The sequence below is a fragment of the Protopterus annectens genome, chromosome 12.part0, assembly GCF_019279795.1.
Source record: "Protopterus annectens isolate FY-2018-M chromosome 12.part0, PAN1.0, whole genome shotgun sequence".
Classification (NCBI taxonomy): Eukaryota; Metazoa; Chordata; order Ceratodontiformes; family Protopteridae; genus Protopterus; species Protopterus annectens.
Genome location: NC_056746.1, coordinates 36,222,147 through 36,240,816, shown reverse-complemented (window position 1 = coordinate 36,240,816; position 18,670 = coordinate 36,222,147). Strand labels below are relative to the sequence as shown.

The 18,670-nt window shown below is 41.9% G+C and overlaps 1 protein-coding gene across 1 annotated transcript in view; it reads left to right on the top strand.

Moving 5' to 3' along the window:
• The first annotated feature begins 6,423 nt into the window (after window positions 1-6,423).
• Window positions 6,424-18,670, top strand: part of LOC122816127 (vitellogenin-like) — a 278,394-nt gene continuing 266,147 nt past the window's right edge. Inside the window, exon 1 of the mRNA XM_044088886.1 lies at window positions 6,424-6,584. Within this exon, the coding sequence (XP_043944821.1) occupies window positions 6,474-6,584 (111 nt within the window). The 5' untranslated portion in view covers window positions 6,424-6,473. The remainder of the gene's footprint in view (window positions 6,585-18,670) is intronic.

Below are 18,670 nucleotides of genomic sequence, written 5' to 3'. Positions count from 1 at the left end.
GAGCAGTGTTAAGTAAGTTATCATTGTTGAAACATTTTAGGCCATATAGAGCAGTGTTAAGTTATCATTGTTGAAACATTGTAGGCCATATAGAGCAGTGTTATTGTTGAAACATTGTAGGGCATATAGAGCAGTGTTATCATTGTTGAAATATTTTAGGCCATATAGAGCAGTGTTAAGTTGTCATTGTTGAAACATTTTAGGTCATATAGAACAGTCTTATCATTGTTGAAACATTTTAGGCCATATAGAGCAGTGTTAAGTTATCATTGTTGAAACATTTTAGGCCATATAAGGTAGTGTTAAGTTATCATTGTTGAAACATTTTAGGTCATATAGAACAGTGTTAAAGTTATCATTGTTGAAGCATTGTAGGCCATATAGAGCAGTGTTAAAGTTATCATTGTTGAAACATTTTAGGCCATATAGAGCAGTGTTCATTGTTGAAATATTTTAGGCCATATAGAGCAGTGTTATCATTGTTGAAACATTTTAAAGGTAAGTAATAGATTTGTGGTGTACAGCTGAACTTTGGATTGTAGGTAGAATATATACATAGTACACAGGTACAATACATACATTGTAGATTAGCCAGTGTTTGTGAGTGAGATTGAAAACTATTATCAATTGCTCTAGATTTAGTATGTATATTTAGTATGTATTTGCTTGTAGAGGAAGGTAAAGTTTTTATTGGTGCATGTTTATATATATATATATATATATATATATATATATATATATATATAAATTTTAGCTACCCTTTTAGGGGCACCTGACATCTGGGGCAAGAAAACTAAAGAAAATGGCATCGATCATCTTTTATACCCCTGACGACCTGGCGTCAGGGAAGGGGCTACAGCAGCCGACGCAGGACCCACGACTTTGGAATTCAGGCCGAGGTCAACGAGGTCAACGTGCCAGCAAGATTACCCAAATGTAATGACTGCAACAGTGAATACACTCAAACATCTACATTTATGGTAAGTGTACACAACTGTACTTTGTTACTTTTCTCTGAATGATAACTTAAAAACCTTAATTGCCTGAAATGACTCTTAAAACCATATGAGACTCAGTGGTTGCAGACGTGCTGTAATTCCCTGCATCCTACAATATGCTCTTTATAGAACGCAGTATTGCAATATCTTTCTCATACTTTCTTTTAGAGCACTGCTTCACTTTTAAACTTGATGGAACCCTGCGCAAGCATCAGCTGCTGTATTTGTATAGTCATTTAGGGAGCTGTAACTGAGCATTTAGAGAACATATAGATTTGTTTCAGCAATGTCATAGGATAGTTATAACTTTAACTGCCAGAGCCATGAACCCAGTCATTGCTTTGTCTATAACAATGACAGTAGGCTTAGCCCACCTAAGCTGTCTTTCTGTTTAGCAGATGGGGCAATACAGTCTGTACTTGACCTGTGACTTTAATTCTCAGTTTACAGGGGTTCCTGTATGCTTATCTCCTGCGGTTCACATTCAATGATTAGTTGTAATCCAACTGATTCTGTTATGAGGCTAATACACTCAAGTGTACTAGCTTTTGATAGCATTTAGTCGAAAAACACAGCATTTATTGTATTTTATGCCTTTCTGAAAAAAACTTGAAAAAAAAACAAAAAAAATACTCTTGTTTTCCATACTTCTCTAATAGTTTGTTCCAGTGATCAGATTTTGCTGATCCCTGGGCTTTGTCTTGGTTCCTGTTTTCTCCATTTTCCTTGTTTGGTCAAGGGGTAGTTTCTTTACTCACTAGTGGGAGTAGGGAGTACTGAGCTGCCTGTTTGTCCTCAGAGGACTGGTTTAAAGCAGTAACTTGTAGTTTATTGGCCATTTTGGGTCATTTCCTGTCTTTTCCAGCCCCTGCTATAAAGCACGCTTATGCCGAATTAGCGAATTAGCGATTTAAAAGCGATGGCGTGAGCTGCCACTGTTGCACACTAGGGCAGCGCTGGTTAAGCAGGTTTAAACTATTCGGGCCACCTAAAGTCCACTCTTCAAATTTTCCCTTAAAACTACCTTCCTTGAACTATACTACTGATCAAATCAGCGCATCCTATAACTAAAAAGATCATCTCTACTTGACTCCAAGTAGACTATTCTCTATCTGTTAAACCTACCACTTGCTCCTACAGTACTTATTACCTTGATACGGCACTCTTGTCATAGATAGTACCCCAAAAGGCAACCCCCATTTCTCGGTCACCCACATCCCCCGGAATCTTTTTTAAAGTTTTTTGTCTATCCTTCTAGCATGTCGAGGGATCAGTTGCTAGTGTCCTCTCCTGCTCAGCTGGTGAACCTGGAATATTGAGGCAATGTTACAATTGCCTCATGTACACAGACAACCCTCCTCCTCCCACAAACACAAATACATGAGAGATGCAACTATACGGCCAAACTGGAGGCTGAGCTCTCTCAACATAGGACTGGCAAGACCAGTCAGGAGGAGAAGGTTACCACACACACTATAGACCCAGTCTCACATAGTACCATTACAACCTCAAATCATACACATAAACACACAAAGACATACCGAGGCTCTGATCAAAAATCTACCAAAACAGCAGAGGCCACCAAAGCAGACACCCAAACAACCACCACCTCAGAACACAACACCTGCAACACATAGACCTCACAGTCAGAGTGTCAAACAGTCACAGCCTTAAGGCCAAACACAATGCCAGACACACTAGTCATTGGTGACTCCATAGTCAGACACACTGCCGCCCCGCCACCAGACTGAGTAAGGAGAAGGTCACAGTAAGCTGTCTGTCGGGCGCTAGAATCCGCCACATAACGCAAGCACTCAGGTCTCTCAACAGCAGGTACAAATATGACTCAGTCATTGTCCACGCTGGTGTAAACGACCTGAGACGCACTCTCCTGACTACATGAAAAGAGACATTGAGGAGCTCTCTGATTATGTAGCCCAGGCAGGTATGACCCTGACCTTGAGCAGTATCCTACCTTCACCAAGAATGATGCCACAATACAGAGATAAGATGATCAGCTTTAACAATTGGCTTAAACACTGGTGTCATTCAAAGGGGATCCAGTATCTGTCTGCCTGGGATGACATGCTGGACAAGCCACGCTGTTTCGCAAGGGACGGCTTGCACCTGTCACCCCTGGGATTCCGGATATTGGCAAAGGCTCTTGCCACCCCATAGTGCCTTTTTAGGCAAGGCTCAAATTCTAAACCTACCACCCTAGAACACAAAAGGAAAAACTAAGGGTACGCTGCTCAATGCCAGAAGTCTAAATCTCAAAATGCACGACTGAGGCCCTTCTCAGTATGGAGAACATCGATGTCTGTGCTGTGACAGAAACCTGGTTCAAGGCCCTGAGAGCACCCCAGCGCTATCAGGTTTTACCTCATATCATGCCCGCCCCAAAATCCGGACAATACTAAGAAAGGAGGAGGGGTATCCATATTCATCAAGGACACCCACACCTCAAGACTGGTGGCAACGATGATGCATCGGAGACCATCCAGGTGCAATTAACCATAGGCAAGACTGCTCTGCAAATTGTAGCATGTTACAGGCCACCCTCACAAACTCAGGAACCTCATGGCCTTCCTGAAAACACTAGAGGGGATAAATGTATCACCAAACACCATCATACTAGGTGACTTCAATTACCCTAATATAGACTGGGAACACTACTCAAGCCCAAACACCCTAGCCCAAAAGTTCCTGGAATTCATAAACTCAAATGCCATGGAACAACTAGTCACCATCCCCACAAGAGGAGATAACATACTTGATCTCATCATCACGAACATGGAGCACAATGTTCAACAATCGGAAGTATACCCCTCACTGGTGAGATCAGATCACAAACTAATCTCGCTGGAGGTCCTCATCCCACCCCCACCTGAAATAAAAAAAGACCACAGTAAAGAACTTCTCAAAAGCCGACTTCACACTTCTAAAGACTAGTGTGGTCTCCTTTAAGGCCCCGAACCGGGCGGAAAACAGTACTCAAGCCGCTGAATCACTTACAAATGCCTTCTACCAGCACCTGCAGGACTGCATGGATAAGGCAATCCCAAGCAAAACAAAGACTCTTTGTACCAAAGGCAAGCGTCCAGTCTGGTGGACCCCAGCCATAAACAAACTCTACAACAAAAGGAGGAAGCTACTACAAGATAGAGCAAAATCCTTAAAAGGTAAGACACCCTTGATCACTATAAGTAAAAACTAAGAGCTCTCATAAAATCATCCAAAGCAAATTTCGAGAGAAAATAGCTAAAGACTCAAAAGACAATCATAAGGCCTTCTTTAGCTATGTTAGAAACCTAGGAGGAAACTCCAGATATGCTCAGAACTAGTTCAAAATGATGTGAAGATTACTGATCCTACAGACATTGCCAACATACTGGCTGACAGGTTCAGTGCAAACTTTCTCCCCAAAAGGAGAGATATCTATACCAAAACGATTGCAGCCCCCAAACATCACCAGCGCCCACATGAGAGCTGCACACGCCAAAGCAAAAACCACCGCATCCATGGGACCTGATGGTGTCCCCGGCTGTGTGCTCCACGAACTCAATGAGGAATTAAACCCACAGCTAGGACAGCTGTTTAATCAAAGTCTTACCTCTGGATACGCACTCAGGAGTGGCGACTGCAACTGTGGTCCCACTTCACAAAGGCGGTGCCTCCACCGACCCTGGAAATTACCGCCCATTAGCTTGACAAGCCTTTATCTGCAAAGCCATGGAGAGGATCATAATGGACCTCATAAATAAAGACATAGGGAATTTGCAGACTTTGGATCCAACCCAGTTTGGCTTTGTCAAAGGCAGATCATGCCTTTAAACTTGTTGACTTTTTTCGAAACAGTCACCAAAGCCATTGATGAGGAAAGGCAGTCCATACAGCCTACCTCGATCTGGCTAAGGCCTTCGATACAATACCCCACTCGGGTATCATTGAAAAACTCATCAGCTTAAATGTTAACCCATACATCACAAGATGGGTTGCAAACTGGCTGAGTGACAGAACCCACAGGGTCAGAGTTGCTGGCGCCATGTCAGACTCAAAGTCTGTCACAAGTGGTGTCCCACAGGGCTCAGTCCTGCCCACTCTTTGTTTGGCATCTACTTTTCCGAAGTACAAGCAAACACAGGAGGGTTATGGATGACAAAGTTTGCAGATGACTGCAAACTGCGCCATAGTAGAAAACACATCTGACACAGATATCCTTCAGAAGGGTCTCACAGAAACGGATAACTGGTGCCAGAGCCACGGCCTAAAGTTAAATGCCAAAAATGCATAGTCATACCTTCGGGAAAACAAGGTTACCCCTAGCTACCAGATAGGGGGCAGTCCTCTGAACACAGGAGAAGTTATCAGGACCTGGGGACCCAGGTTGATAGTAGTCTGTCATTCGACACCCATGTAGCTAAAGTAGTTAGGAAGACCTTCTACATTGCCCACCTTATCATGAAGGGATTCTCATCTAGATCAAGGGAGGTCATAGTCTCCCTTTACTCATCACTCATCAGACCAATGATTGAGTACAATGCCCCATTCGGAATGTATCTGACCCGACACTTGCAGCAGCTGAGAGGCCACAAAAGTCCCTCACCAAAAGGATAAAGGGTCTCAAACATCTGTCCTATGCTGCCCGACTGAAAGAACTCCAGCTCTATTCAGTCGCTTACCGCTTGCTCAGAGGTGACCTTTGCCTAACATACAAGGCCATGTCAAACCCAGATTTGATGAATATGTTTCACCTCAAAAAATCTAGATCCATCAGAGCCACAAGGGCGGGAGACTTAAACCTCGACACGGCTATTAATAGGACGTGCTGGAGGGATAGATTCATCACCCAAAGACTCCCTATGCTGTGGAACAAAATCCCGGTACATGTGAGGCAGAGCACCTCGCTGGCCTTGTTCAAGAGAAATCTTGACCAATGGATGGGAGATCGCAGATATACCCCAGGGATTACCTCAGTGTCACTGCTCGACAGAGGCACAGCAAAATAAAGGGTATAGTTCCCCATACCAAAGGGGTGGTGTAAGCCACAAAACGATGGGCTAGGCTTGTAAATGCCCTCGGGCAGATAGCCTAGTATGAACCTATGAACCTATTAAAGCATCCCCTATACGCTTCAGTAAATAAATTATTTTTCAGTAATCATTTGTTTCCATTTAAACAGTTTACAAGTGTATGTATGTTCTGTTATTACAAGTACAGAGAAGAGTGATTTGATAACATTAAATAATGATCAGTTATGATCTATTAATAACAGGAAGTAAAAGAGTGACCAAACTAAACTTGCAATCACATATAAATTCTGGTTTGCTGTGTGGAGGGAATCATAGCAGTGCTGTAACTGTGTTAGCAAAAGTAGCTCAAACGAGGGCTGTTTATAATTTTGCTTTCTTACTTTTCAGGCACCCTCTCGTAGATGCCTTACCAGCCTGTGGCACCGAGGCATGTGTTAGCCTAATGAAGGAAATTATAATTTCAAAGGAAGTAGAAGATGAAAAGGTGGAATCTTTCCTGCAGTCTCTGCCATTTATTCCTGAACCTACTTTTGGAATGATAAGTGCTCTTGCTGTAAGATACTTTTTTTGTATTTCAGTTTGCTAAAAGCTGCCAAGTTGAAACATTTTAGGTAATATAGAGCAGTGTTATCATTGTTGAAACATTTCAGGCCATATAGAGCAGTGTTAAGTTATCATTGTTGAAACATTGTGTTATTTGAAACAATTTAGGCCATATAGCAGTGTTAAGTTATCATTGTTGAAACATTGTAGGGCATATAGAGCAGTGTTATCATTGTTGAAACATTTTAGGCCATATAGAGCAGTGTTAAAGTTATCATTGTTGAAACATTGTAGGCCATATAGAGCAGTATTATTTGAAACATTTTAGGCCATATAGCAGTGTTAAGTTATCATTGTTGAAACATTTTATGCCGTATAGAGCAGTGTTAAGTTATCATTGTTGAAACATTGTAGGCCATATAGAGCAGTGTTATTTGAAACATTTTAGGCCATATAGCAGTGTTATGTTATCATTGTTGAAACATTTTATGCCATATAGAACAGTGTTATCATTGTTGAAACATTTTAGGCCATATAGAGCAGTGTTAAGTTATCCTTGTTGAAACATTTTATGCCGTATAGAGCAGTGTTATCATTGTTGAAACATTTTAGGCCATATAGAGCAATGTTATCATTGTTGAAACATTTTAGGTCATATAGAAAAGTTATCATTGTTGAAACGTTTTAGGTAATATAGAGCAGTGTTATCATTGATGAAACTTTTTAGGCCATAAAGAGCAGTGTTGAGTTATCATTGTTGAAACATTTTATGCCGTATAGAGCAGTGTTATCATTGTTGAAACATTGTATCCATATAGAGCAGTGTTAAGTTATCATTGTTGAAACATTTTATGCCGTATAGAGCAGTGTTATCATTGTTGAAACATTTTAGGCCATATAGAGCAATGTTATCATTGTTATAACATTTTAGGTCATATAGAGCAGTGTTATCATTGTTGAAACACTTTAGGCCATATAGAACAGTGTTAAAGTTATCATTGTTGAAACATTGTAGGCCATATAGAGCAGTGTTATTGTTGAAACATTGTAGGCCATATAGAGCAGTGTTAAAGTTATCATTGTTGAAACATTTTATGCCTTATAAAGCAGTGTTAAAGTTATCATTGTTGAAACATTTTAGGTAATATAGAGCAGTGTTATCATTGTTGAAACATTGTAGGGCATATAGAGCAGTGTTAAGTTATCATCGCTGAAACATTTTAGGCCATATAGAGCAGTGTTATCATTGCTGAAATATGTTAGGCCATATAGAGCAGTGTTAAGTTATCATTGTTGAAACATTGTAGGGCATATAGAGCAGTGTTATCATTGTTGAAACATTTTAGGCCATATAGAGCAGTGTTAAAGTTATCATTGTTGAAACATTGTAGGCCATATAGAGCAGTGTTAAAGTTATCATTGTTGAAACATTTTAGGCGATATAGAGCAGTGTTCATTGTTGAAATATTTTAGGCCATATAGAGCAGTGTTATCATTGTTGAAACATTTCTGGCCATATAGAGCAGTGTTATCATTGTTGAAACATTTTAGGTCATATAGAGCAGTGTTAAGTTATCATTGTTGAAACATTTTAGGCCATATATAGCATTGTTAAAGTTATCATTGTTGAAACATTGTAGGACATATAGAGCAGTGTTAACATTGGTGAAACATTTTAGGCCATATAGAGCAGTGTTAATTTATCATTGTTGAAACATTTTAGGCCATATAGAGCAGTGTTATCATTGTTGAAACATTTTAGGCCATATAGAGCAGTGTTAAGTTATCATTGTTGAAACATTTTAGGCCATATAGAGCAGTGTTAAGTTATCATTGTTGAAACATTTTAGGCCATATAGAGCAGTGTTATCATTGTTGAAACATTTTAGGCCATATAGAGCAGTGTTAAGTTATCATTGTTGAAACATTTTAGGTCATATAGAGCAGTGTTATCATTGTTGAAACATTTTAGGTCATATAGAGCAGTGTTAAGTTATCATTGTTGAAACATTTTAGGCCATATAGAGCAGTGTTATCATTGTTGAAACATTTTAGGCCATATAGAGCAGTGTTAAGTTATCATTGTTGAAACATTTTAGGCCATATATAGCATTGTTAAAGTTATCATTGTTGAAACATTGTAGGCCATATAGAGCAGTGTTATCATTGGTGAAACATTTTAGGCCATATAGAGTAGTGTTAATTTATCATTGTTCTAACATTTTAGGCCATATAGAGCAGTGTTATCATTGTTGAAACATTTCAGGCCATATAGAGCAGTGTTAAGTTATCATTGTTGAAACATTGTAGGCCATATAGAGCAGTGTTAAGCTATCATTGTTTAAATGTTTTAGGCCATATAGAGCAGTGTTAAGTAAGTTATCATTGTTGAAACATTTTAGGCCATATAGAGCATTGTTATCTTTGTTGAAACATTGTAGGCCATATAGAGCAGTGTTAAGCTATCATTGTTTAAATGTTTTTGGCCATATAGAGCAGTGTTAAGTAAGTGATCATTGTTGAAACATTTCAGGTAATATAGAGCAGTGTTATCATTGTTGAAACATTTTAGGCCATATAGAGCAGTGTTATCATTGTTGAAACATTTTAGGCCATATAGAGCAGTGTTATTGTCGAAACATTGTAGGGCATATAAAGCAGTGTTATCATTGTTGAAACATTTTAGGCCATATAGAGTAGTGTTAAGTTATCATTGTTGAAACATTTTAGGCCATATAGAGCAGTGTTATCATTGTTGAAACATTTTAGGCCATATAGAGCAGTGTTAAGTTATCATTGTTGAAACATTTTAGGTCATATAGAGCAGTGTTAAGTTATCATTGTTGAAACATTTTAGGTCATATAGAGCAGTGTTAAAGTTATCATTGTTGAAACATTGTAGGGCATATAGAGCAGTATTATCATTGTTGAAACATTTTAGGCCATATAGAGCAGTGTTAAGTTATCATTGCTGAAATATTTTATGCCGTATAGAGCAGTGTTATCATTGTTGAAACATTTTAGACCATATAGAGCAGTGTTAAAGTTATCATTGTTGAAACATTGTAGGCCATATAGAGCAGTGTTAAAGTTATCATTGTTGAAACGTTGTAGGCCATATAGAGCAGTGTTATCATTGGTGAAACATTTTAGGCCATATAGAGCAGTGTTAATTTATCATTGTTGAAATATTTTAGGCCATATAGAGCAGTGCTATTGTTGAAACATTGTAGGGCATATAGAGCAGTGTTATCATTGTTGAAACATTTAGGCCATATAGAGCAGTGTTAAGTTATCATTGTTGAAACATTTTAGGCCATATAGAGCAGTGTTATCATTGTTGAAACATTTTAGGCCATATAGAGCAGTGTTAAAGTTATCATTTTTGAAACATTGTAGGCCATATAGAGCAGTATTAAAGTTATCATTGTTGAAACATTTTAGGCCATATAGAGCAGTGTTATCATTGCTGAAATATTTTAGGCCATATAGAGCAGTGTCAAGTTATCATTGTTGAAATATTTTAGGCCATATAGAGCAGTGTTATTGTTGAAACATTGTAGGGCATATAGAGCAGTGTTAACTTATCATTGTTGAAACATTTTAGGTCATATAGAGCAGTGTTAAGTTATCATTGTTGAAACATTTTAGGCCATATGGAGCAGTGTTAACTTATCATTGTTGAAACATTTTAGGTCATATAGAGCAGTGTTATCATTGTTGAAACATTTTAGGCCATAAAGAGCAGTGTTAATTTATCATTGTTGAAACATTGTAGGCCATATAGAGCAGTGCTAAGTTATCATTGTTGAAACATTGTAGGCCATATAGAGCAGTGCTAAGTTATCATTGTTGAAATATTTTAGGCCATATAGAGCAGTGTTAAAGTTATCATTGTTGAAACATTGTAGGCCATATAGAGCAGTGTTATCATTGTTGAAACATTGTAGGCCATATAGAGCAGTGTTAAGGTATCATTGTTGAAACATTTTAGGTCATATAGAGCAGTGTTAAGCTATCATTGTTTAAATGTTATAGGCCATATAGAGCAGTGTTAAGTAAGTTATCATTGTTGAAACATTTTAGGCCATATAGAGCAGTGTTATCATTGTTGAAACATAGTAGGCCATATAGAGCAGTGTTAAGGTATCATTGTTGAAACATATTAAGCCATATAGAGCAGTGTTAAGCTATCATTGTTTAAATGTTTTTGGCCATATAGAGCAGTGTTAAGTAAGTTATCATTGTTGAAACATTTTAGGTCATATAGAGCAGTGTTATCATTGTTGAAACATTTTAGGCCATATAGAGCAGTGTTATTGTTGAAACATTGTAGGGCATATAGAGCAGTGTTATCATTGTTGAAACATTTAGGCCATATAGAGCATTGTTAAGTTATCATTGTTGAAACATTTTAGGCCATATAGAGCAGTGTTATCATTGTTGAAACATTTTAGGCCATATAGAGCAGTGTTAAAGTTATCATTGTTGAAACATTGTAGGCCATATAGAGCAGTGTTAAAGTTATCATTGTTGAAACATTGTAGGCCATATAGAGCAGTGTTAAAGTTATCATTATTGAAACATTTTAGGCCATATAGAGCAGTGTTATCATTGCCGAAATATTTTAGGCCATATAGAGCAGTGTCAAGTTATCATTGTTGAAATATTTTAGGCCATATAGAGCAGTGTTATTGTTGAAACATTGTAGGGCATATAGGGCAGTGTTATCATTGCTGAAACATTTTAGGCCATATAGAGCAGTGTTAACTTATCATTGTTGAAACATTTTAGGTCATATAGAGCAGTGTTATCATTGTTGAAACATTTTAGGCCATAAAGAGCAGTGTTAAGTTATCATTGTTGAAACATTTTAGGTCATATAGAGCAGTGTTAAGTTATCATTGTTGAAACATTTTAGGCCATATAGAGCAGTGTTATCATTGTTGGAACATTTTATGCTGTATAGAGCAGTGTTATCATTGTTGAAACATTTTAGACCATATAGAGCAGTGTTAAAGTTATCATTGTTGAAACATTTTAGGCCATATAGAGCAGTGTTATCATTGTTGAAACATTTCAGGCCATATAGAGCAGTGTTAAGTTATCATTGTTGAAACATTGTCGGCCATATAGAGCAGTGCTAAGTTATCATTGTTGAAATATTTTAGGCCATATAGAGCAGTGTTAAAGTTATCATTGTTGAAACATTGTAGGCCATATAGAGCAGTGTTATCATTGTTGAAACATTGTAGGCTATATAGAGCAGTGTTAAGGTATCATTGCTGAAAAATTTTAGGCCATATAGAGCAGTGTTAAGCTATTATTGTTTAAATGTTTTAGGCCATATAGAGCAGTGTTAAGTAAGTTATCATTGTTGAAACATTTTAGGCCATATAGAGCAGTGTTATCATTGTTGAAACATTGTAGGCCATATTGAGCAGTGTTAAGGTATTGTTGAAACATTTTAGGCTGTATAGAGCAGTGTTAACTTATCATTGTTGAAACATTTTAGGTCATATAGAGCAGTGTTATCATTGTTGAAACAATGTTAAGTTGTCAATCTCGCCTTCATTCTTGCTGGATGGGTTCGGAGCCGATCCTCGGCTCTGACTCGGCACTTGCTTTAGCTTGAGAACTCCTTTTACCAGCTCGAGGCAACCCTATATCCCATGATGCAAGGCGGAACTACCTCAGATCTCGTTTGCCGCTTAGCGAAAGAGGTCTCCTTTGCCAGCTGAGGTAAGTTGATATTGTCAAAAAGCTTAGTTAGGGATTTATTTCTCCCTTTTTCCCCTTTTCATAGTGTGTAGTGTTTCTACAGCCCACCCTATTTCCCTTATAGTTAAAAACTTTTAAATTCTTTTCACAGTTGTAAAACAGTTTTTAAGTTAGGCCTAGACCCCATTGGTTAATCCCTACCTGTGTGTCTGTGTGTTTGGGGATTAATTGTGTGTTTGTTGGGGTGTGTGTGACTTTCTTCCTCTAGGACTATGTCAAAGGAAGGCAAGGTCTCAGGCTTCAAGAAGTGTGACTCGTGCTGTCAGAAAATGTCTCTGACAGACGGTCACACTTCTTGTGTTTATTGCCTGGGGCCTTTGCACCTGCAGGACTCCTGTGCTTTGTGTCACTCTTTTAGCCAGAGAGTCCTGCAGGAAAGGAGGAATAAATTGATCCTCCATGGCTTACTTAAGCCAGAAGGTTCTCCCTCTAAAACAGGGTCTAGTAAACCTTCTAAGCCACCGAAGGTTCAGGCTACAGTATCTAAGCCTCCTCCGGTGGCTCGGCTCCGTCGGAGCCGAGATCGCCGGCTGGAGCCGATCTTTCTGCTTCAAGGTAGTGGGTTCGGCACCGATTGGTTCCGACACCCGGTCTACTGTGGCCTTGTCGGCTCGGCTGGAGCCGACACCTTATCCAGCATCGGAGCCGAAACCTTCGCTCCATCTGGAATTCAGGGACTTCGGCTCCGATGACTTCGTCCCGAAGAGATCTCGGTCCCCTTGTTGAGAGTATCCACTGCCCGGGTCTCCTCTTTTGTCGGAGCGGAGCCATCGGAGCCGATCTTCGAGATCTTCCAGGCTGTCTGACCAGGACTTAGAGAGGCTGGTAAGCAGGCTGTTAAAGTCGCAGGCACTGGCCCAAATGCTCCATAGCCCGTCTCAGCAGACTTCGCTATTGCTTCACCCTTGAACTTCCTCCTCCGACTCCCCACCAGAGTTCGGAGCCGGAGCTTCGGGACAGCGACTGTTTGGCCGCGGAGCCGATACATCCTTCGCTCCGTCGTCTTCGGCTCCGATCTCCTCCTTGAGACCTTCCTTGGAGGGATCCGTCGTCGAAGTTTCCTTGTCGGCTCCGAGGGGCTAGTGGCATCGGACCCTTGTCCGACCCGCTCTCCCTCTCGGGCTTCGCTTTGGTAAGCTCGGCACCGACATCGCCTCGAGCCTTCCCTCTCAGTGGAGCCGGAAATTCCTGTGTCCTCGAACGGGATATTCGTCTCCCGGGAGGAGCCTTTGAGGTGATGAGGAGTGTCCTGGCTCCTGAGCCAGGTCAACGGTCCATCCCTCTAGCTCCTCCCTCTTCGGTGCCTGTAGACACCTCTTGCCAGCCTCTTGCTCTCAGGCCCAGGGATCCATCGCCCCAGGTTTCCCCATTGGGAATTTCCTCCTCTTCCGAAGTTTCTCCTGATCCTGCAGGTGAACCCCTCGGAAGAGGACGTGTAAGAGGAAACACACAGACTCCCTGAGTCTACTACATCTGATACCGACTTAGATGAGTCGGAGGGTTCCCCACGATCCCCTCTGAGGATGTCTCCTTTTCAGACATCCTTGAGCTCCTCAAACAGAGGGGGAATTGGCCATCCATTGATCCCTCAGAGGATGAGTCGGTATACCTGGAGGCTTTTGGATCCCGACCCTCCACCTCCTGGGTGTCTCCGCCTTCGACCCACTTATGCAGGTAGTGGCTCGAAGGCGTGGCAGCTCCAGATTCTGTGGAACCTGTCCCCAGGAGACCATCCAAGTTTATTACGGCCCCACGGACAAACAGTTTCTTTCCAAGGGCGTCTCTGTGGATGCTATGGTGGTGGCGGCCACTAAGAAGGAACTGGCGGATCCTTCAGTACCTGTCCATCCTCCTAACAAGGATTCTAGGACCATGGACAGGTATGGAAAGCGGATGTTTTCTTCAGAGACCTTTGCTATGCGTTCGCTGAACTACCTTTGTCACTTCACCAGGCATCAAAGAGATATTCTCAAGGAACTGGGTGAAGTGGTCCAGGATCCTTCTGCTGCTGGGGCTCAAGAAAAGATTGCCTCACAGCTAGCAATCCTGAATTCCTTATCCAACTCCTCCATGCGGCTCATATCCTATGCGGCCGATGGAGCGAGCAGGGCCGCAGGCACAGGAGTGGCTCTTAGGCCAAGCCTGGATGCGGCTTTGTAATTTTGCAGACCCCTTTAAGGTGTCCTTCACCAATACCCCCTTTGATGGTTCGGCTTTGTTCGGACCTCAGGTGAAGGATACCTTGACCAGGTGTGAGCAGGACGGTAAAACTCTTTCTGCCGTGGGAGTCCATTTTTCCACTCCTTCTAGACCATATCCCAAGGGTCAGAAGGGAGGGAAGATGTGGTTCATAAAGCCCAAGAAGCTACACCGACACACGTGGTCAGTTTACCCCAGAGGCAGAGGGGGTAACAATAACAGACGCCGCCCTAGAGGCAGGGGGGGTCCTCAGAACCAGGGCAACAGGGAGTCTCTTCCTGAGAAGCCCTTTCAGCACCCCTGAGGTGTTGCCCGACTGTCCACCCTTGGAGGCAGTCGGGGAAGGATTTCGCTGTACCCAGTAGCCTGGCATTCCCTCTCACAAGATATGTGGGTACAGTCGATCATATCCGAGGGTTACAAAATCCCCTTCGGAAGGTATCCCGTACCTCAACAATCCCTTCCAGACATCTCACCCGGTCAAAGGGATTTGGCAGAACAGGAGGTTTCAAAGCTCCTAGGAAAAAGAGCCGTCCAGACTGTTCCGGCAGACCAAGTAGGATCCGGCGTCTACTCGAGATTCTTTTTGGTCCCCAAAAGGACGGGAGATTGGAGACCAATATTAGACCTGAGCAAACTAAACAGATTTGTCAAGAAGGCAAGATTCCGGATGGTCACGCTTCAGTCCATTCTGCCTTTTCTGGGCAAGGACAACTGGATGTGCTCTATAGACCTTCAGGGCGCGTGCTATCACATAAAGATTCACAGGCGCTCCAGAAGGTTTCTCCGCTTTCGGCTAGGGACCAGTCATTACCAATTCAGAGCCCTGCCCTTTGGCCTCACTTCAGCCCCCAGAGTGTTTACCAAATGCATGGCAGTGGTCACAGCTCATCTGAGACGTCAAGGATTCCAGGTGTTTCCTTATTTGGACGACTGGCTTCTCTCCGCCACCACCAGGTGTCAACTTCTTCAGACCAGAGACTACACTCCGCAGCTTTGCAAGAGTTTGGGGATTTCGGTAAATTTCGAAAAATCTTCTCTGTGGCCTTGCCAATCTATCACCTTTATAGGCGCAGAATTAAACACCGTCAAAATGTTAGCCAGACTAACAGATCAAAGAATTCTGGACATCCAAAAATTCGTTTGGATTCTATTGCAGAGCAGCAAGGTCAAAGCCAGATTGATACTAAAGGTTCTAGGTCTTATGGCTGCGGCCATTGTTCTTCTACCACTGGCTCACTTCCACATGCGTCTTCTGCAGTGGATGTTATTCACTCAGTGGTCGTACCACAGTCTTCCGATGAGGCACGAAATCTTAGTCACACAATCGTGCAGAACTCATCTGAACTGGTGGATATCTTCCCTCTTCTTCATCAGGGCCGACCCTTTGTTCTCCCTCCTCCAGTTGCCACAGTTACTACGGATGCCTCTCTGATCGGGTGGGGGGGGCATTATCAGGGCAGGATGGTCCACGGGACGTGGCAACCCATAGAATACCATCTGCACATCAATGTCCTGGAGATGAGAGCGGTGCTTTTAACGTTGCAAGCCCTCAACAACTTTCTTCCCACGGGGACTATTGCAGTACAAACGGACAACATGTCCGTGGTCTGGTACATCAACAAGCAGGGCGGGACCAGGTCCTATCCGTTGTGTCGAGAAGCTCTCAGACTTTGGCAATGGGCAATCTCCTCTCATCGGTTTCTGATAGCAACGCACATCCCGGCAGGTCCAACCTCTTGGCGGACAGGCTGAGCAGATCCATTCTGATGCCTCACGAGTGGTCTCTCAATCAATCTGTAGTGGATCAGATATTTCTGAAGTGGGGCACACCTTGTTGCGATCTTTTTGCTACACCTTAAAACAAGTGCCCGATTTTTCACCCTCTTTCCCCTACCAGGCCAACCCTGAGAGACTCTCTAACCCAGGATTGGCCCGGGGACTTCTGTGCTTTTCCTCCCTTTCCCTTGATTCCACAAGTCATTCAGAAAGCCACCGCTTTGAGGGCCAAGTTGATTCTCATTGCCCCTTACTGGCCTCGACAAATTTGGTTTCCGTCTCTGCATCGTCACCTCCTGGTGCAGCCCTGGCATCTGGACCCAGTTCCGGATCTCTTGATCCACCAGTCGGGTCAGCAGCACCGGACCATTCATTCTCTCAACCTCACTGCTTGGTTGCTCCACTTCCTTCCCTAGCCAGGCTTCCGATGATCTCTGATTCAGTCAGAGACATCTTAGTGTCTTCTTTAAAGTCGTCCACCAGAACTGTTTATGCTAGCAAGTGGCGGCGTTTTCTATTTGGGCAAATTCCAGGAATATTGATCCCTTTACTGCTCCTGTGCATTCTGTTTTAGATTTCCTGGCTGAAGTTTTTCATTCAGGATCTTCTTCATCTACAGTTAAAGTTCAACTGGCTGCTATTTCCAAGTATCATGTTGGCTTGCATGATAATAACATTATGTCTCATAGATTATGCAAGGCCTTTCTGAGAGGAGTTTTTCTCCTAAAGCCGCTGATAAAGCATCCTCCTCCGCAATGGGATCTAAATTTAATGTTGGCATCCTTGATGCTACCTCCCTTCGAACCGTCTGCTTCATGTTCTTTGAAATTATTGACCTGAAAACTATATTCTTACTGGCTGTCACTTCAGCAAGAAGGGTTTCAGATTCAAGCTCTCTGCATTCGTTCCCCTTACTTGGTTTTTCATAAGGACAGGGTATCCTTAAGAACGAACCCGTCCTTTCTCCCCAAAGTTGTGTCTCAAACCAATATTAACCAATCCATAGATCTACCAGTCTTTTTTCCCAAACTATTCTGACAGAGCTGAACAAAAGCTTCATTTTTTGGATGTCCATCGTCAGCTCAGGTACTATTTGCATAGAACGAAACAGTTCAGGAAATCGGACCAATTATTTGTCTCCTATGCAGAAAACAGGATAGGTCTTCCAGTTTCTAAAGTGACCTTATCCAGATGGTTGTCTTCCACCATTTCCTATGTGTACTCTCTCAGAGGCAAGCAACTACCTTCTAAACCGAAAGCACACTCAACCAGGAGTCTATCCACTTCTGCAGCCTTTCAGGATAGACTACCCATTGATACCATTTGTGCAGCAGCTACTTGGGCCACGCCTCATACCTTTGTCTCTCATTACAAGTTAGACTTGGCCTCCAGAGACAGGGCCAGTTTTGGTTCCACAGTTCTCAAGAGTCTGTTCCATTGAGCCACCCGGGATACAGGTGCTAGGGACGCGGTCCCATCCAGCAAGAATGAAGGCGAGATTGACAACTTAACATTTAGAAGTTATGTACCTACCATAACGTTCCATGTTAGTTGTCTTCTCGCCTTCTTTCTTGCGTCCCTCCCTCCTTCCCTCTGGCCTGGACAGATCTTGAAGAGTTCCTATCAGGTTGTTTCCTCCTGAGCCTTCATTTGAGGACTCTTATTATGAACTTGGGTTTCCTAATTATGTTAGGTTAGTCCTTAGCAGGGTAGGTTAGCTACCAAACGAGATCTGAGGTAGTTCCGCCTTGCATCATGGGATATAGGGTTGCCTCGAGCTGGTAAAAGGAGTTCTCAAGCTAAAGCAAGTGCCGAGTCGGAGCCGAGGATCGGCTCCGAACCCATCCAACAAGAAAGAAGGCGAGAGAAGACAACTAACATGGAACGTTATGGTAGGTACATAACTTCTAATTTTAGGCCATAAAGAGCAGTGTTAAGTTATCATTGTTGAAACATTTTAGGTCATATAGAGCAGTGTTATCATTGTTGAAACATTTTAGGTCATATAGAGCAGTGTTAAGTTATCATTGTTGAAACATTTTAGGCCATATAGAGCAGTGTTATCATTGTTGGAACATTTTATGCTGTATAGGGCAGTGTTATTATTGTTGAAACATTTTAGGCCATATAGAGCAGTGTTAGTTATCATTGTTGAAACATTTTAGGCCATATAGAGCAATGTTATCATTGTTGAAACATTTCAGGCCATATAGAGCAGTGTTAAGTTATTATTGTTGAAACATTGTCGGCCATATAGAGCAGTGATAAGTTATCATTGTTGAAATATTTTAGGCCATATAGAGCAGTGTTAAAGTTATCATTGTTGAAACATTGTAG